This window comes from Macrobrachium nipponense, chromosome 3 (assembly GCF_015104395.2).
Source record: "Macrobrachium nipponense isolate FS-2020 chromosome 3, ASM1510439v2, whole genome shotgun sequence".
NCBI lineage: Eukaryota > Metazoa > Arthropoda > Malacostraca > Decapoda > Palaemonidae > Macrobrachium > Macrobrachium nipponense.
The window spans coordinates 124,328,984-124,349,891 of record NC_087202.1 but is presented as its reverse complement, the minus strand read 5'-3'; the positions used below and the strand labels follow the sequence as shown (position 1 = coordinate 124,349,891).

Genomic DNA, 20,908 nt, shown 5'->3' with positions numbered 1-20,908 from the left:
TGAGTCAGCACGTGGTGTTGACATTACATGACCATGCGAGAATTTTGTGTGTCCTATACGGAGCCTTGTTAGGATGAGTTCCAGAGCAATACAAAAGTGGACCTTGTATGAGATACGTAGTGCCCTGAGGACCGTACTGCAGACCGCTCCAAGTTTATTGCAGCATCCTTGTGTTCCCAAGCTGCATTGTCTTCTTCATTCAACTCTTCATTTGATCCTTTTGATTTCATCCAAGCTGTCCAACTTCTTTTAACATAAACCTGGCTTGAGGCCTGGCTTCACTCCACTCAATGTGTGTGTACCTGGTACTGGACCACTGGCCTGTAAGCTTGACTGGCACGAATTGTAACCTTTGCCACTGATGCCTGTCATGGTTATTTTGGTCTTATATTGCCTCTCCTCATGGTCCAAATGCGAAGTATACTCATGGTTCCTGACTTATCACAATTTCAGCCATCTTCCAAGTTCTGGTACTGCAAGGTGGCAAGGCTCAGTTCACAGCCCTAGTGATTGGAGTAGTGTTGACACAACAAATTAAATTAATCTGTATTTTTCAGGTCTTAACATTTGGATAACTCTCCTACTGCCAGCTGGAAACCAGTGGAAAGTCAATAAAATTTTATGTCCAAGGGACTAGTCGCATCAGTCCTTAGTCAAAAGATAAGTGGGACCATCCACATCCCCAGCAGCAACCAGTGACTTCACCAGTTATTCTTCCAACCGAGGTTAAACTGTCAGAGGGGTGGTTAGAGGTGGGCCTTAAATATTAAGACCTCAAGTTTGTTAGTTATGAAAAATACAAATTATTTCAACACATTTGTCATTTGGTTATATACAAAACAAACCTTCAGTCTTAACATTGGTGGGAGCTAGGTAATTAATCCGACTGGAGGTTTGCCACACCCGGTCCATTACCCGAATAAGAGAACCTTAGATACACGTCTATCTTACTTTCAGCTTCTGGGTTTCAATACAATGTTACAGTTAATTGCATATTCAGAAGACAAGAAGCAATCTGTTACAATAATAAACCAACGTTGCCAATTATGTAAGCTCCAATGTTGCCAATTATGTAAGTTTGTTATCATTCCTCACTCTCGTTGCCAGAGAGAGGAAAGCATTGCTAGTGAAAGGTATCTTAAACATTAATGATCACTCTAACATAACTACGGCACACAAATTTTAGTTCCAACTCATGATGGAACACTCTTCCAGGGGCACTGGATGAGCTACACAAATTGTTGAGCAGCCACCACTGAACACCCAAGGAAAAAGTGTCCAAGGACATATGGGCAATATCCTTCAAGCAGAAGGAAGTGAAAGTGATTTGGCATAGCCATGAACCAGCATTCAAAATTCTATGAACCGACATAGTCTTCTTAAATGCCAATGAGGAGCTTCTCTATGTTGTGCGCTCTTGCATGCGTGACATTGCCTGAAGCTACTGATGAAGTTGAATAGGCATTCATGATCTTTTCTCGTAGCCAAAATAAGATTGTATTCTTGGACACTTCTTGACCCAGCATGTGCTAACGAAGAGTCTGCGACAACCCAGTCTGAGATATCGACTCCTTTTTAGATAAGCATGCAGTGTCCTGACAGGACATAACAATTTTTCAGGGTCATTGTCAAGAAAGTCTCCCAAAGAAGGTATATAGAAAAGGAGACATCTGTAATTATGAATTGAAGGATTTTGAGTCTTACCAATGAATTCTGGAATAATTCAAAAGCTGAAGACTTCCAACCCCTGATGTGTTTGACATCATAAGACAGATCATGTAGTTCACCTACCCTTTTTGACAATGCTAGGGCTAGCAAGAACACCATATTGAGGATCAAGTTTCTTCATGTAGCCGGTTGCAATGGTTCATAGGGAGCTCGAGTAAGACTAATCAAAACCAGTTAAATACCAACTCTTAACAAATAAATTTTTCACAACACCATTACAAATAGATGAGAAAGGGATTGTGATAACGCAAGGTTTTATGTCTGTGTTCTAGCTGCAAGTGCAGAGAGGCAGAATGAGAAAAAAATCTGACCTGTTAATATAACAACAAATGTGCCTTGCTTACCTAATCTAAAACTTTACTTAATCTATCAAGACTGAAAAAAGTAATACAAGAAATTCACTTATGTGATCTAACTTATTTTAAGTCTTTCACTCAATGATGATGAAAATGATGACCACAAAATACACAGATGGTTCTTTCGTCATACAATTAATACACTTACAACACACACAATCAATGGAGTTTTTACTTTACTGGAGTACAGGCACATACCCCACCGACTACACCATTCAATGACCCAGTTCATGTCCTGACTAAGTTTGATAACAGCTTAATTTCTCTAAATGGAGACTTTATTACATCCAGAAGTGCTGCATCATCGGCAAACTGAACAATCTTGTTTTCCAGGCCAGCAACCATATCACCTGTATACACTAAAAATATCAGTGGACCAAGAACACTTCTTCCATGCTCTTCTTGCCTTCTTACCAGGAGAATCATCACTGCTGCAGCCAAAGGAGCAGGTGTATATGCAACTGGAAACACTACTGCCAAAGGAGGATCAACAGCCTTAGTGGTTTAAGAAGCAGAAGCAACAGCAGCAGCAGAACCACCATTTTTGCTGAAGCAAAGCAAAGTGGTTCAGGATTGCAGCAAAAGAAAGACTTTTTGGGATGTTTATCAAGAGTCATTAGACGCTGATGTAAGAGAACAGGGTATCTGGGTCAAGGTCCCATTAAAGGAAAGCCTAGTCTGGGTACCTTGTCTGAGGGGAGGTATTGGCAGGCAAGCCAGTTCTAGGAGTAGCCAACCCCCTTGATGGTGGGGAAAGGAATAGTAAGGGTAGAAAGAAAAGAACTGGAAGGGTTCAGCACAGTTACTATTGGAGTAATCCCTCCTGAGGAGACTGGCACGCATGCCTACTTCTATCCCTACCATCGAACTGCTGCTCCCACTGAGAAGAACAACCAATGCATTCTTTACAGGGTGTATGTGACACCCACAAAAGTGCTCCCACTCCTCCAAGTGCCTTATACACTATGTACTTGTTTTTTCTCCATACCTAAAAGAAAAACCAACACAATCAAAGGAATAATCAAGCTTATCAGACAGCCTTGTGGAAAGCAAACCATGAACTCTACGTTAAGTGATGGTTGCCAAAAAGTGTTAGGTAATGGCAGGTGGATGAAGTTTTCCCCAGTGCAACCACCATAACTGTAAGTCAACTACATTGTGAATAAACTCACATAAAAGGGTACTCCTACTTATCAACAGAAGTTAAAAATATCACACATGGCTAATAAGGATAACTTTGAAAACTCCAAATACTAAAACTGGCAAAGAAATTCTTAGTCTTACCTCTGTAACAAAGAAATGTTAGAAAATCTTCAACTGTTGGTCTCATGGGCACTTCAACTATATCTAAAATTGGAGGAGGAGTTGATTGAGGCTGAGAAACAATACGGTTTCTTGTATCGTTGGAATTGCTTCTGTCTCTTAACTCTCGTGTTTCTTTTACAGGAGTTGGTGCTGGGCTGTTCGGCTGTGATCCTTGAGCGAACTTACGTTGGGCATGAACACGTGCTCTGGGGAGGCAAAACATAGTAAATGGTACTGATCAATTTACGTCTCACTTACAAGTCTATGAAGATATGCATAAAGAAATGGTAATGGGCTTATTTGTCAATAACAGAATACTGTTATAAACTCTGAAGATAAAAGAATATAGTACTACAGGGAGTCCCTGGCTATTGGCAGGCTTGGTTATCAGCGATCCAGTTTCATGGGGCTTCTCTAGTGCCATAAAATCAGCGATTTGTGGCGCCACAATGGGCCGAGTTCTGGTTATCGTCCTTATGGCACCATAAATCGCACTTTCGGTTAATGGTAGTTTTAACAACCAGGGACTGCCTGTAATTTTCCTTTGATTTACACATAATCAAACCAGGGCACAGTACTATTACCGTTTGGGTGAAGCCTGTAAGCTTTCAAGTGATGGAGTTCGAGATGACCCTTCCTTCCTCCGCTTTCTGGTATCCATAGTATTTACAATGTTATCCATCACTTCTGAGATTTACCTCATACGTTTCTGAAATTAAAAGGAAAATCTGCATTGTATACTCTACAATACCCACTTTATCAGCATAGGTCTTGAAAATAAATACAGTACTGCATAACTATAACCTTAAAATTTACGGCTCAAGTACATAGCTACACTTGTCCCCAACCCACCTCACATTCAAGAATTTAGTTCCAAGTTCCAGTGTTCATGCATCAATTTATGTATGATAGTAAATAAGTAAATATTCATTGTGTAGTGCATCCCTGTCTTGTGGAGGGGGAACCATTCCATCGCAGTGCTGCAAGTTGATTTCCACTGTAAGTTGGTTTTTTGCAGTTAATGGTACTTTAACAGTGCTTACGGCTCCGTAACTCGAGTTATGGTTGCCGTAAGTTGATTTTGCATCAAGTTACAGTGCCGAAAGTGCCGTTGACTTGATGCTTATTCTGGCTGTTAGCAATGTCAATGGCGCTTATGGCACCATTACTTAATGCAACATCAAGTTACGCCACTGTAAAACTCCGTTAATGATGCTGAAAAAGCGCCATAATATCGAATCGCCATAAGTTGAGGACGCACTGCACTCGTTTGTATTTTTCCATTAGAACGGCCATTTACCTTTCAGACAAGGTCGTTACCTATCAGTAGGTTGGGTGAAGCCCCACCCACCTGCAGGTCTGCACTCCAATTAGCCTTCCAACTAGGTACCAGAATGAGGGGTGGCTGTGGTGGACCATAAATGAAAGAACTTCCAGTTTGGATATCAGGAAAAATAGCAAATTTTTAAAGTAATTTGCATTTTTTCAAACATGCAAACCTGAAGTTCTTTGCAAAGGATTTAGCTTGTGAATGAGAGCTGTAAATGGCCGTTCAATTTTCAGACAAGGTTGTAAAGTACCAGCAGTAGGGATGAAGCCAGCCAACTCGTCAGTCTGCACTCCACTTTGTCGGAGACAATAAAACTTGCTAATAAAAATGATATTGTTAAGATACAATAAAGTTTTATACATACTTACCTGGCAGATATATACTTAGCTATAGACTCCGTCGTCCCGACAGAATTCAAAACTCGCGGCACACGCTACCGGTAGGTCAGGTGATCTACCATTCCCGCCGCTGGGTGGCGGAATCCCAACCATTCCCGTTTTCTGAGCCAGATTTTCTCTTACACCTGTCTCCTGAGGGGAGGCTGGGTGGGCCCTTAATCGTATATATCTGCCAGGTAAGTATGTATAAAACTTTATTGTATCTTAACAATATCATTTTTATACATGCGACTTACCAGGCAGATATATACTTAGCTGATTGACACCCTTGGTGGAGGGCAAGAGACAGCTAATATATAAACAAAATTCTAATAACGGGAAACAACAATTGTTGTAGGATATCAATCCTTGGTTCTTACCTGTTTGGGCTGAAGACTTCATGATTACTGTCATTTAGTCTGCCTGCCTCAAGAGCTTCAGTGAGGTAAACCACCTATGACCGAACAGCCCTTCTGGATCATGTCAATGGGGGCTAGCCCGCTTACGCGACAGAACCTGCATGGATCGTACCAATGGGGCTTACCCGCTTATCAATGGGGGCTAGCCCTCTTACATGACAGAGCTTTAGGCTTTACATAATGCACAACGAGGAGACCAAAAGTTAATCCCGACCACCTGACCTCTCTAACCATGTTAAATCTAAGAACTGAAAAGGGTTCTTCCTATACCCTCTTTCAGTCAACCATAAAAACCAAACACCATAATGTTAAAATTACTTAACCTAACTAATTAGGATTAACCTCAGCTCCTCCTACCCAGCACTAAATCCGCGGACACATATGCTCCCAGTGAAAAGCACTTCTCATAAGTAACTCTCACATCCTTTAGATAGTGAGAGGCGAACACTGAGTTACACTTCCAATACGTGGATTCAATTAGATTCTGAAGGGACCACGTTTATGAAAAGCCATTGAGGTTGCTATGGCCCTCACTTCGTGTGCTTTTACCCTGAGGAGTTTAAATTGTTCTTCACCACATTTAATATGCGCTTCCTTAATAATGTCTTTAATGAAAACGTAAGGGCGTTTTTTGATATTGGTCTTGTAGGATCCTTGACCGAACACCAAAGACTTTCCTGCGTACCTCCCAAAAGAGACTTTCTTTGTAGATAAAATTTTAGCGCTCTTACTGGACAAAGGGTCTTTCCTTTTCTTCCCCCGTAAGAGAAGAGAGTGCCTTCACTTCGAAGCTTCTAGGCCACGGTTTTGATGGGTTTTCGTTCTTGGCTAAGAAGAGAGGCTTAAAAGAGCAAATTGCAGCCTCCTTCTTAAACCCCACTCTGCCCTCTAACGCTTGAAGTTCACTCACCCTTTTTTTGCCGTGGCTAAGGCGAACAGGAATAGAGACTTCCTTGTCAAAATCTCTAAAAGAAGAATTATTGGAATGTACGAATCTTTCAGACATCAGATAATGCAGCACTATATCCAAGTTCCAACTGGATTTTTATTATTCTGACTTTTTGAGGTCTCGAAAGACCTAATAAGGTCATGTAGATCCTTATTGTCTGACACATCCAGACCCCTATGCCTAAACACCGAGGCCAGCATACTTCTATACCCCTTGATCGTAGATACAGCTAGGCCACACTTTCTTCTAAGGTAAAGAAGAAAATTTGCAATTTCGGTTATAGAGGTACTGGAAGAGGATAGCTCATGCGTCCTGCACCATCTTCTAAACACTTCCCACTTCGACTGGTACACCCGTAATGTGATGGTCTCCTGGCTCTTGCGATTGCTTTTGAAGCTTCGCGAGAAAACCCCCTCGCTCTAACGAGTCCTTCGATAGTCTGAAGGCAGTCAGACTTAGAGCGGGGAGGTTTTTGTGATACCTGTCGAAGTGGGGTTGTTTGAGAAGATCGCTCCTTAGAGGGAGCGATCTGGGAAGATCCACTATCCACTCCAGCAACTCTGTCACCCAATCTAGGGCTGGCCAAAAGGGAGCGATCAAAGTTAATCTCGTTCCCTCTGAGGAGGCAAACTTTCTTATTACTTCCCCTACCAGTTTGAAGGGGGGGAAAAGCGTACCCGTCTATTCCCTTCCAGTCCATGAGGAGCCCGTCTATCGCTATTGCTCTTGGATCCACGATGGGGGAGCAATAATTCTCCAACCTCTTGTTCCAGTTGGTTGCGAACAAGTCTACGTTCGGCCTTCCCCATAACCCCATAACTGATCGCACACTTGAGGGTGGAGAGTCCATTCGGTGGGGAGTACTTGGTCTCTTCTGCTTAGCAGATCCGCTCGAACATTTCTCTCTCCCTGAATAAATCTCGTTAGAAGAGAGATCTGCTTCTCTTGCGCCCAAAGCAACAACTCCCTCGCTGTCTCGTAAAGGGAGAATGAATGAGTTCCCCCTTGCTTCCTGATATATGCTAGGGCTGTCGTGTTGTCTGAATTGACCTGAATGATCGATCCTAATATCTGTTCTTGAAAGTGCAAGAGAGCTAGGTGAATGGCTTTCAGTTCCTTTTTGTTTATGTGCCAGGACACCTGAGCTCCTTCCCAGGTTCCCGACACTTCTTGCGAATCCAACGTTGCTCCCCACCCTACGTCCGATGCGTCTGCAAACAACGCTCGGAGAGGGCTCTTTATGTGCAATGATATTCCTTGACCGAGTTTCTTCGGATCTAACCACCACCGAAGATCTTGTTTGACCTTGTCCGTTATCCTGAATGACTCTTCGAGGTCCTGGGAACTTGATCCCAGTTCTCCTTCAGATAATACTGAAGGGGTCTTAGGTGCAGTCTCCCTAGGGAAACGAACTGCTCCAACGAGGAAATGGTTCCCAGCAAACTCATCCACTCCTCGCGGAACAATGTTCTTTCCCTAGAAATCCCGACACCTTTGTAAGGCAGCGTTCTATTCTCTCTGTTGACGGAGACGCTAGAAAACCCCGAGAATCCATCCGAATCCCCAGATAAACTATGTTCTGCTGGGGATCCAGCTGGGACTTCTCGAGGTTGACTAGGAGTCCCAATGACTGCGTCATCTTTAATGTTATCGAAAGGTCCTCCAGACACTGTTGCTTCGACTTTGCTCGTATTAGCAGTCGTCCAAATACATCGAGATTCTGATCCCCTCTAAATGTAACCAATGAGCCACATTCCTTAGGATACCCGTGAAGACTTGCGGGGCCGTCGAAAGTCCGAAGCAAAGCGCTCGAAATTGAAACACTCTTCCCTGTGACATGAATCTTAGGTATTTCCTTGATGCCGGATGAATTGGCACATGGAAATATGCATCTTGAAGGTCCAGGGATACCATCCAGTCCCCTGGACGAAGAGCAGAAAGTACAGAGGAAGAGGTCTCCATCGAGAACTTCTTCTTGATCACAAAGACGTTCAACGCACTTACGTCCAGAACCGGCCTCCACCCGCCAGAGGCTTTTGGTACCAGGAATAGACGGTTGTAGAAACCTGGTGAATGGAGATCTTGAACCGGTTCTATTGCCCTTTTCTGCAACATAAGTTCTACTGCTTGCAGGAGAGCTTGACTCTTGACAGGATCGTTGTATCTCGCTGTTAACTCCCTTGGAGTTCTTGTTAAGGGAGGATATTCCCTGAAGGGGATGAGGTATCCTCTCTCGAGGATCGAGAGGGTCCAGCTGTCCGCCCCTCTCTTCGCCCAGACTCTGGCAAATTTCGACAGTCTGGCGCCTACCGCTATCTGGAGGACTTCTTCTTCATTTTTGCCTTCCCTGCAGGTCTCCTGGAAGGTCTTCCTCTGGTATCCGGTCTTCTACCTCTAAAAGGGGTTCTTGAGGAGGAAGAGGCTCCTCGAAAGGGCTGCTGAAGAGGTGTTTTATCCTTCTTTTGAAAAGGAACCGCAGGCTTGAACCTCTTTGCTGACTGTGTCAGTAAATCCTGTGTGGCTTTTCCAGCTAATGATTTTGCTACATCCCTCACCGTGTCCTGTGGGAAAAGGTGGTTCGAAAGCGGCGAATATAGCAAGGCCGACCTCTGTAGAGGAGATACTGACTTGGACAGGAAAAGACCCATACACTGCTCTTTTTTCAAAACTCCCGATCCAAAAAGAGCAGCCACTTCCACCGAACCGTCCATCACCGCTCTGTCCAGACACGATAACACACTCGATAATCTTCCATCGTGACAAATTCGGGATCTTGGGCTCTCTTCGCAAGGGCTCCCAAAGCCCAGTCCATAAAATTTAAAATACCTCGACGTCCTAAAGAGTCCCTTTAGTAGATGGTCCAGTTCACACATCCCCCAAGTAGCCTTTGCTGATAGTAAAGCGCGCCTCCTTGAAGAATCTACTAAGGAAGCGTAATCTGCGTCTGCCGATGAAGGCAGTCCTAAGCCCATAGGTTCCTGGGTATCGTACCATCTTCCAGGTTTACCCGTCAACTTTGAAGGAGGGCATGAAAAAACAGTCTTGCCCGCCTCTCTTTTATTCTTAAGCCATTCTCCAAATCCTTTGAACGCTTTTTTCATACTAAGGGCTGGACGCATTTTTACAAATGAGGATGCCTTTGGAGACTTCGTGCTCGATAGCAAAGATCCTGGAGAGGGCGGATCCGCTGGTTGAAGCTTATCTCCGAACTCCTGCAACAACAACAAGGACAATCTCTTATAATCAGAGACTACTACATCCACAGGTAATTCTTCATCCGAGACTTCTTCTAAGTCTCCGGCTGCCGGGGATCCTTTCGGAGAAGAGCGGTTCTTAGTTGTCGAGGGACTTCTGTCAAACGAAGAAGAACGTCGTCCGAGTGACAAATCCTTGCTACTACAAGGCGCAATCGAGTTCTTAAACGCACGAGATCTTCTCTCAGGCACCTGTTTCCTACCAGGTGAAGGGCTTCTACTCTCCGAAGAACTCATAAAGTGCGAAGGGGTCTTACTCTGACCTAAGCTCGTACAAGGCGCCTGGCGCCTACTCGACTCCTGACGCCTGCTCGACTCCTTGGCGTCTGCTAGACTCCTGGCGCCTACCCGACTCCTGACGCCTGCTCGACTCCTGAAGCCTGCTTGATTCCTGGCGCCTGCTTGACTCCTGGCGCTTGTCGTGACTCCTTGTAGGCTCTTGACGCCTCTCACAAGACTCCTGGCGTCTGTAAGGCTCTATACGCCTGTAATATTCTTGGCGCCTACTAGGCTCTGTCAACTCTATGTTTCTCACAAGCTCCTGCTTCTTAGGCTCTTGACGCCTCATCCTGATCCTCAGAAGAGGAGTCCGACTCCTGACTTCTCCTAAGAGACGTAGCTGACCGCTTGCTCTGCGAGCGGCTACCGCTGGGAACTTTCTTCCTATAGATAGGAGAGGATCGTTTAAAGGGAGAACGAGAGAGTCTCTCCGGAGACGAGCGCTGCTAGTGTGAGAAACTTCTCTCCTACCGGAGAAGACAATTTTGATCTCTTCACTGGAAGGGAGGAGTCTTTCCTTCGAGACGAATCCTTATGTAGAGCGCCTACCAAGGAGGATATTTGCTCCTGTAGATTAAGCAGGAAAAGCTTTGTCGGATCTTGAGGCGCTGGAGACGGTCTTCTCGCCCTCTTACTAGTCGAAGGAAAATCCTCTGGAAATCGCTCTGGGCTTGAATAAAAAGCGTCTCCTTTCGGCGCTACCCACGATCTCTTCAGAGGAACGAGACTTCGAAGCAGAGCTCCATCCACGCCTGGACGAGGAGGAGTCGACGCAGAAAAACACTCTTCCAGGATGCCTTTTCTACGGCTATCCAAGGCAGCCTGGGTCGTTACTTCAGGGCGTCTGCCGAAGGGACGCCTGATCGTTGGGGATGCTCCACATCCTCCCTGCGGCTTTTGACATTCCTCCTCCCCTGGTCCTGGGAGTTTGGAAGCGGTCTAGGCCTAGGAGCAATGCGGAGCCGATCAGACGCCCCCTCCACTGCACTGGGGTCACTGTATTCACTGACACTCTTACCTTGTGTTTCCATGGCTTTAAGCTGCTCCTGAAGCTCCCTGATCGAGGATCTCATTTTTTCCATTTCTGAAAATGAACCCTTAGATTCAACACAGGGAGAAGGGGCTGAGGTTATGGGAGAAACATCATCTGGTTTGTTAATTTCTGATTCAGGCTCAAAAGAACAAGATCTACTGGAGCTTCTAGCTGACGCTTTCCTAGCTCTATCCTTCTCTCTTTTCTTAATATAAGAAGCTAAATCCTTCCATCCTTGCTCCGAAAGCCCTTCACATTCAGTACAAGTCCTCTCAACCGCACATTCAGAACCTCTACATTTACTACAAAGCGTATGAGGATCTACCTCTGCTTTAAACAACCTAGTTCTGCATTCTTCCCTTGCACAAACCCTAAACTTAGGAGTTACTTTAACTTCAGCCATCTTAATAGAAAAAACCAAATCCAAATCCTAATCCAGTCCAAAATAAGCGTATGCCAATCCCAAGAATAAACAAGAGTACTTCACCAAATGAGTCCAACCAATTCTCGGCAAATGAGCAGAATTCCAATCAGGAGAGACCAAACAACAGTTGTTGCTGGCCTCAGCGACAGAGAAAATCTGGCTCAGAAAACGGGAATGGTTGGGATTCCGCCACCCAGCGGCGGGAATGGTAGATCACCTGACCTACCGGTAGCGTGTGCCGCGAGTTTTGAATTCTGTCGGGACGACGGAGTCTATAGCTAAGTATATATCTGCCTGGTAAGTCGCATGTATAAAACTGACAAAACCCTGGTCTAAGTAGAAGGGGACATTATCACAAATTACATAAAAACTAGTTTAACCAGACAACCGAGCTGGCTTTCAGCACTGGGACCTAATAGGTCATTCAATATGATGCTGAATAAATTAAAATTAAATTAAAAACTGCACAAAGGCATATGCTTTCATACTGGAACACACACACATCACAAATTTTTAATCAATTTGTATTTTTCATAGGTAAGAAACCTGAGGTCTCAACAATAGGATAAATTTACTGGCACCACCTGGAAACCAGTAAAAAACAATCAAAGATTGTATAAGCAAGGAATCTGTGGCATCTGGCAGGTGACCACAAATGAAGCCTGTGACACAATTAGTTTTTCTTCCAACCAAGGATTACTAGAAGGGCAGCTTAGAAGTGGACAGTCAACATTAGACCTCTGGTTTGTTAACTATGAAAAATACAAATGGACCAAAAAAAAAAGTAAATAAATAAAAACAATAGGAAAGACTCATACTTGGAGAGAGGTATGAGAATCCTGAACCAGCAAAATTCTTTCGGCCTCCCTTGGTAAAACACTGGCTATAGTACTAACACTGTGGACACAAGTGGCCACACACCTGTTTACATTGTCAAATTTTGTTTTTCTAGACTGCAAAAACAAACTAAATACTAAATAGCCAAAAAAAAAACGACACAACAGAAGAAAAGCACTGGCTTATGGCAGAAAGTGGGGAACTCACCCCACTTATTCACCTACCATCAATTTGACCACCTATTTACAAGCCTAACAGCCATTTCCAGCTCATGCTGAGGAGTACCCCTACGTAAATTGGTACTCCTCTGGAACAGTACATAAGCTACGGTTAGCCCTTGGCCCATATAAATTTATAGCCATAAAGTACTCCAGTACTTTTTGTTCACTATTCATTTCCAAATATTTGTCCATGGGACCTAGATTAAAGTGTATTAATCCTGGCTGACATACTCATTACAGTGCTTCATTGCTGCACAAAAATCTGGTTAGGACTTCCATATTATTGGATGCTTTTGATTATTAAGAATAAAACCAACATACAAACCATCATGAAACATCAACATTGAACTTAGCTACATCACAGGGCCTACTTACGATATAACCAAAATGTTTTATCAAGTGGGTTAGACTAGGCTATGCCGGCATTGCCCGATGGAATTGAAGACTACTATTGTGGCCCTTTGGTTTCGTAACTAGGTTGCTGGTTATTGTGCAAAATGGGTGCTGTGTTTAATACAAACCCTTTGGAGATGAAAGTGAAAACATATATAAATAAACAATGGCATAGGGTAAATAACTGAGTGGACTTGCTGCGTCCACCTTAACCGTGTTTGGACCCACCTTCAGAAAAAGTACTTCAACACGTCCTATAGAAAAAAACAAAGCAAAAAAAAGGAAAGGCGGTGAACAGCATATTTCAGCCTGCGGCAGGCGGAAACCTGGCCATAGCAGTAGTTGTTAGTTTTACCCCGTAGCTGCTAGGCTTGTAGGGTAATGCCATGTTCTACATAACACAACAAACAATTTTGTGAATTCGACACACTGTCCCATAGCGGCCCAGGACTTCAAAAAGTTTAATTAACAGGCCTAGCCTAGGTCTGTTTACCAATTCCCAAAGTCAGTTTACGATTATTCAGACCTAACTATTACTATTCATCTTTCAATCATTCCTCATCCAATCTAAGACAGACGCGATTTCCAATCAATGTTTACTTTTCTGTTTTAATAAGTGGCATCTTTTCTTCTACTATTTCCCTTTACTTCCTCTTACTCCTTCCTCCCTGATGAACTCCCTAATATTTTTTGGAAGCTTGAATTTCACGTCAGTGGACTTTTTCCAAATGAATAGTAGGTTTCATCTACTAAATAATATAATATTCTTTGGAAGCTTGACTTCCAAGTCAATGGGTCCTTTACTTCTTGCAACAAATAAATTTTAAAGGAACAATATCCCTGAAATTGGCTCTGCCTCACGAAACATATCGGCACAACATAACTGGGTACTCACCAGTTGTAATAGCAGAGAGAACGCAATTAGAAAAATAAATACGACTATTCACAAGTCAAATGCAGTGATGCAACAATACTACTATCTCTCAATAATAAAAATAATTATAAAATATTCTCTAGGAGCTTGAATTCAAAGTCAGCGGCACCTTTGGTGGGCTTGTCCCACATAAGGAATAGGTTTCAACTAATGAATATTAGGTACAATAAATAATAATATAAAACACGAATAATAAAAATCATACTGCATTGCCGAACTACGAACAGGTAGCTAGGCAGGGCCTAACCTAATCCAGGTTCTTATTTTAGCCATTTGCCATATGCTAGGGCCTCCCACATCCGTTGTGGAAAACAGGTCCGTCAGGGCACAACATCCGCGGGGAACGGACAGCCGCTGTCAGCAATTAAGTCTTTAAAATATCTCCGACATGACGAAGAGAAGTCCCCCCTCCCTAAGGGCAGGGCACTGCTTTATACCACTACCTAGCTAGGTAGGCCTCCTCCTCCGTCGAGGACCAACGGCGGCAACCTTTTGCGACCCTCGCTCTGACGCGTTTCTCTCTCTTTGAAAGAGAGTCATTCTCGAGAAATGGAAACAGAGGCTTCAACGAAATCGAATTCGCATCACACGGGCCATGAACATGCAAATAAGAAAAGAAAAAAAAAATCATGGCTCCGAAGGGGTAACTCATGTAGATTTGGCCGTCCAGCCGCAGCGAGCGGCCATTTCGCCCCTTGGTGTCATATGCAGCGTCGGCGGGGGCCACGCCGTTTGAGGAAGCACCTTTGCCTTCAGGAAGGCCCCGAGGACTTAATATGCGCGGGCAACACGTACCATTAACTCAATCATAGTTTCACCACGGTTATATGTTTACTACTCCATTGTTTTTGTTGTGAGTTGCTGGATGCTACCGCCAGGGGCGCTGCGGGCGGCCAGTTCGGACAAAGACTTTCTCCTGACTGTCTCTCCAGAACGAAGACGAGAGGGGGACTCGGACACATTCTCAACCGCCCCGCCTTTCATTCACCAAAGGTATTAAGGGGAGGCGTATTCTGAAACGCACGCCCAATTGATTGGTCGTAAACTCGTAAATAAAGTAGCACTGGTAAATTCGTACGAGAAAACAAAAATCAAAATATCACCAATGCAGATCCTTCATAGATATATTGATTAGTGACCCTCGGAGGGTAAAAGTTTAACCCGGTATGCATAGGTATCCACCTTTGCGACGTGTTGAGTACCAGCCCTCTGGGGATTACCGTAAAAACATCGACTGAAGACTATATAAATATCATAAAGATAATGGTCTAAAAAAAAATACAAGTCCTAGATACCGATCTCCGAAAACCCTTTTGATGGGGGGGGGTCGCTATCTAGAGAAGATCCTCCTGATACCTACTATTCTTCTTGCATTTTGATACGTTTTCATCTATTAACTGTTTATTATTATTATTATTATTATTATTATTATTATTATTATTATTATTATTATTATTATTATTATTATTATTATTATTATTTTACTTTTGTTGGTGTCATGAGCAGCCCTCCACAGGGATGATTCCCTCTCTGGCGGGCCCTTGTACGCTTTCTAGATAAGTAGCTTCTGATATTTAATCATTGTCTTGTAGTGTCTTCTCGTCAGTATCGTCGCTCCTGCAGAAGAGAGTCTTTAGTTCTGTTTAAATTTGCTTTCCTCCTGTATAGTCTTCACTGCAGGCGGTATTTTGTCATATATTCTTGGTGCGCAATGTTTAAATGCTCTCTCGCCTACTTACAATTTGGTCTAGGTTCAAATAGCCTATATGCTTCACTTGCATGTCTATAAGCACATTATTTTAAGCAGTTTCTCACCCAATGTAGCTCAATTAGTGCTAGGGTTATTCTGTTACGGTAACGTAATCCTTTTATTAATCTGGCGGCTTTGTTTTGTACTACACCTTACAATTTACTTAGTAGGTAGTTAGGAAGACCGTACAGTATATAACGTTGCAGTTGTCAAACCTCGAAAGTTGCTGTTTTTCAGAGTATATATCTTTGTTTAAATACTGCTACAATGTTTATGGACGATGAGCCATTGAAGTGTTCATATTCTTGTAGTGCACTATCAGATCCAGATAGCATGCACCCAGTTTTGTCTTCTTAGAGATTTAGTTTCTTCGCCGACATACCATATATATATATATATATATATCTATATATATATAGATATCTATATATAATATATAATATATATATAGGTATGAGCCACGAAGGAAAGATAAACAACGGAGTTTCTGCAAGATCTATCGACTCAACGTCCTTTACTTGACAGACAAACTGACGTACATGAGAAACTGAGAGTACATGGAAGGGTCGTATAAGTGACAGATAGGGATTATAAGGAGGTTAGTACCTAGAATCCAACACACCTGGAGAATGAGTAACCTTTCCAAACAAGCATAAACATGGGTACAATTTAAGAACAAAAAGATTAAGTCCAACTGCTCAGACACAGGGACAAGACAATTAAAGGATTATACAGGGCGGCAGCTGGCCACATTCAGATCTTTGGTAAACAAAAAACTTATTCACAAAACATATTAAACATACATATACAAAGAAAATATCAGTAAGGCAATTAATATGTATTTAAGTCTGTGATTATATCTTTGAGGTCATTCTTAAATGTTGCAAATACAAGTCTAAATGAAACAGGCCACACGACTAATATTAAAATGGGAAGTAAGTTGTATTATATCAGATTCTGAAAGATTTAGTGATAAGACATCTTTTGATCCTGCAATTACTGAACTACCAATCCAATTTATCCGGTGGTTGTATTTACTTAAATGAATGAATATTGCATCAGATGTTTGCCCAGTTTTGACAGAATACTTATGCTGTTTTAACCTTGCTTCTAAGCCCTTGTTCGATTGTCCGAGATAAAAGGAGGGGCAGACATACATGGAATTTTATATATTATGTTGTTGCTTTCCCTGGGGCCACTTTTTATTAACATTCCTTTTAGTGTGTTATTATAGGAAAAAACAAGATTGACCTTAAAGGATTTTAAAATTATATATATATATATATATAATATATATATAGATATATATATATATATATGTATATTATAATTAACTGAATCACGAAAGTTAGGAACATGATAAATCCCTATCTGTCAGTTATACGAATTTTCTTGTATTGTCTTTTTCCTCATTTATGTCAGTTTCTGCTTAGTAAAGGACGTATCCTCCTTCGTTTATTTTCCTTCGTGGCATATATCTTTATAATATATATATATATATATATATATATATATATATATATATATATATGAATAATTATCACATCACCATGATTCATATAAATCATTCGAGCTACAATTTTCCTTTAATATCTAATTCGCTCTACCTCGGAATTGATATATTTTCATATATGTACCAAAGGGGAATTTTTAGTTGATAATAATTTCGTCCCCTCATGGGATCGAACCACCGTCCAACGGACGGGCACGAAATCGGGACCAACATTGACGTTACCGATTCGGGTAACGTCAAGGTCGGTCCTGATTTCGTGCCTGTCAATTTTACTAATGGCATCTTCTACCGTTTCGAGAGGAAATGAGGACTGAGAACTATCATCAGCATATATACGTAACCTTGTGGTTGTTTAGAATTCAGTTGTGTAAATGCCAAATAGCAGTGGGCCTAGGACGCTGCCTTGGGTCACTCCTCTGACTTCACATTTAATAACAACCACTGTGGCTAACCTTCCTGATTTCTAAGTAGCTTTTATACCAATTGTGTACATCATCTTCGATCCCTACTGTATAGTACAGCCATTATGATTGTTTTGCTTAGGAACTCATTTCTTTACATGGTAGGTGATATGAATTTTTTTTTAGAAGAATAAGACGACCGCTGTTCACAACAGATGATATTATTAATTTATACGCTTGAACATTTATTTATTTACAAATTTTTGTTGAGGGGCTGAATTGTGGTTTTAGTATCAAATCTGTTGCTCAGCTTTTACGACAGATAAAAAAAAAAACTACTAGTTTTTGAGGTATATGAGTATATAAAACATACTGGAAATAGAAAGCAGAGAGGTCAGAAGTGAAGAACATGGGGCGCAAATGAGTTTATATATGTTTTATATTTATATAAAATTAGAACTAATACTATTTTCTGAACTCTAATGGGTGTGCGTTACGTATGAACTTGCAGTTGTTAACAGGCGATATCTCTCTCCACTCAACCATGTTCCCTAGGCAACGAGCAGTGCAGGTATAGTACTATCTTAATGTTTCACGTAGATGCATGCTTATCAATAGTCTTCCTTCATAAAAACTAAAATTTTGGCTTTGAACCTGAATTTTTCCCTTCATCGTGTAGGGTTGCCAACAGTCCTTTATTTAAATTATTGAAGTCCGCCAAAATAAGAACAATTATAACTTTAAAAAAACTAGAAGCTTGTGTAAAGGTATGGTCAAAGTATACCCAAACTTGTGGATACATTTAAACCTTAATTTTAAAAATATGGCTAAATTTCTCATTATTGCCCTTTATTGAAATTTGCCAGAGTTGGCAATATTATATAGAAGTACCATAAATTGTCCGCATAATTGTCTATCATGTTGGCAGTCTGGACGACGGTATTGCATGTACTACTGACTTTGCTCACATTTGAAATTCAAGGCAAGGGAGGAGGAGACAAACATAGTCGATGCCATTGCTGTGAGAATTTAAAAACTAATTCTCCTCTATTCTCCACTAAATTCATTCTATTAACGCTGGAAAGGTTACCAATAGGTCTACTGTCAAGAATAAACTTCCAAGTGACTGAAGATAATGAGTAAAGTTTCTAAATTTTAGCGCGCGCGGGGGGGGGGGGGGGGGGGGGGGGGGGGGGGGGAGCGTTCTATGACTATACGAATGCCCTTCGAATTTTCCATTTTTCACAGGCTCGGTGATTCCGTTCCAGCCTAAAAATTTAACAGAACAAGAACACATGTTATGACAGAAAAGTTAGTGCTCTGAAGTTCGGAATGAGCACCAATGTATTCGTGTTTTAAGTTTCACAGTTATTAGTAACTATGGCTGAGAAGTCGAATATTTATTTTGGTGCTTACTTAGCTGTGAGCAACACAGATGTATTAATCTTATCTGTTATAAGTCATGAAGTGTGCGTTAAATGACAAGAAGTAACATCGACGCCAAAAAATATATGCACAAGTCTCAATGCCCTAATTTTTCATCATCGTTAACTTGCAGCGACCCCAGATAGGGATAAAACTGGGAAGAAGAAGAAGTTAACTTGTACCATATGCATCGAGTCGATTAGAAAATGATAATTATATAAATGATTCTGGAAACGAAAAGCAAGGCTATCTCTTTTCTGTTCAGATATATACACGAATATGTTACTCTTATGGTACATTGCAGATACCGATAAACTTTGAGAATTAAAACAAATGGTTGGCGCGTGTATCTGCGTGGGTGTGGGTACTTTGGAGGACGGCAGCATATGCTTATACACTAACTGCGACATCTGCCATGGACTAAGGGTAACTTTTTAGCCTATAGACATAGCATTTATATGATCAACGCTTATTCCTGCTATAATTCACTACTTCCAGAGCTGTCTGTTGCATTTATTTGGGCATACATACATATAAAAATGCTAATTTTGGCATTTATCTTGTTTCTCAGCCGAAGAGACCAATGATCCGTAATCCATCAGATTTTCAACTTGCAATATGTTCGTCAGATTTGAATGTGCGTGCAATGAATGGTCTGAAATTACTGCTGCATTTCAACAAATTCTCCAGAACTTTTTGGCATAAACTTCAGCCAAGGGTCATGTGAATCATTAAAGTTAACACAGAGACGATTCAGTTAACCAGTGTTCCTCCTGTCACCTGCCTCAGCCCTCTTTTTCTATGGGTTTTATTTCGGTTCATGTTCATGTTCAGTAATCGTTTTAGTCTCTTCCTTCTTTCTACTAGCAATCTTTTGATTTTCTTGAGCAATAGGCCTATGCTCTCCATAAAAACTGGCAGTGATCTTGTTACGTGTTCCAAGTCGGGCCTCCAGTCTATAATTAAAGTTGTATGCAAATTTCTTGATATTTGTCCTTGTTCTTTCTGGAATCTCCCTGAAGAGAAATCACATCGCCCTGTTAGTGGACAATGCAGATTGACCTTGACGTATTTCAGAGGAAAGCACTCGTGAGAACCTAGGCACGTGGACTCGGTTGCTTATATCTTGCCGGGGACGTGGGGGTTACAGGGAGATAATGAATCCGTCACCGGTGCCAAGACGCTTATAATTATAATGTCTTCATCGTAAATAGCACCAAAGATCAATCTGCCTATTGTTTCTCAGGTCGCTATGCGAATTATGAAATCAACATAAATCTTCTAATCGATCCAGTGTCTTTGAATGAACTCACTTCAGAAAGAGTCGATGTACTGTTAGGTCTAAAGCGCGTCCGCACCAAGGTTTGAGAACCAGAATTTCTGACCGATAAAAGCGCGCTCTGCGTGATAGCAGTGCCTGTCACACTTTGGTTCTTGTTACGGGACGCAAGACCAGGTAAGTTCAAGGTGGTTGTTCTGAAAGAAGAAAGAGGAAGCAGTCAGGCTTTATTTCACCGTACTTTTCGGGGGTGCTAATATATTTTGTTAAGTATGTATATTAGAAAGTAAGATAAACTTAAGTTCACCACTTATACTAATTATAAAGTATTATTTTTCGTTATTACCAAAATTAGAGGGATGAGAATAACGCCATTTATTTACCATTTTAGAGGGATGAGAATAACGCTATTTATTTACCATTTTAAAAACACCAGAATATATACAGAAAGTAAGTATACTATATTTCAAAGACTGCTGCTGTCTCTCTCTTCAGGGAGGTAATGAATGAGAAAAGTTACAGATAAGGTGGTACTCTTCATACCAAGAGATCCATCCACAGGTAAGCTGTAATGAACATCGCAAAGGGCGTCTTGGATTCAGATATCATAGATAAAATCGTCCTTCAACCAACACTTAAGAAGATTAAAGAGAAATGATCAAGTAGCAGTCTCTGAAATATAGTACTTACTTTCTATATTC

At 41.7% G+C, this 20,908-nt stretch overlaps 2 protein-coding genes across 2 annotated transcripts in view; one reads left to right on the top strand and one right to left on the bottom strand.

Moving 5' to 3' along the window:
• Positions 1 to 14,788, bottom strand: part of LOC135222493 (uncharacterized) — a 162,005-nt gene extending 147,217 nt beyond the window's left edge. The window contains exons 1-3 of the mRNA XM_064260576.1: positions 14,635 to 14,788; positions 3,974 to 4,098; positions 3,369 to 3,595 (exon numbers count right to left, since the gene is read on the bottom strand). Of these exons, the coding sequence (XP_064116646.1) occupies positions 3,369 to 3,595; positions 3,974 to 4,071 (325 nt within the window). The 5' untranslated portion in view covers positions 4,072 to 4,098; positions 14,635 to 14,788. The remainder of the gene's footprint in view (positions 1 to 3,368; positions 3,596 to 3,973; positions 4,099 to 14,634) is intronic.
• Positions 14,789 to 20,232: 5,444 nt separating this feature from the next.
• The window catches only part of LOC135222039 (chitooligosaccharidolytic beta-N-acetylglucosaminidase-like), a 57,880-nt gene continuing 57,204 nt past the window's right edge, over positions 20,233 to 20,908 (top strand). Inside the window, 1 exon segment of the mRNA XM_064260174.1 lies at positions 20,233 to 20,384. The gene's annotated coding sequence lies outside the window, so the exon portion shown is untranslated.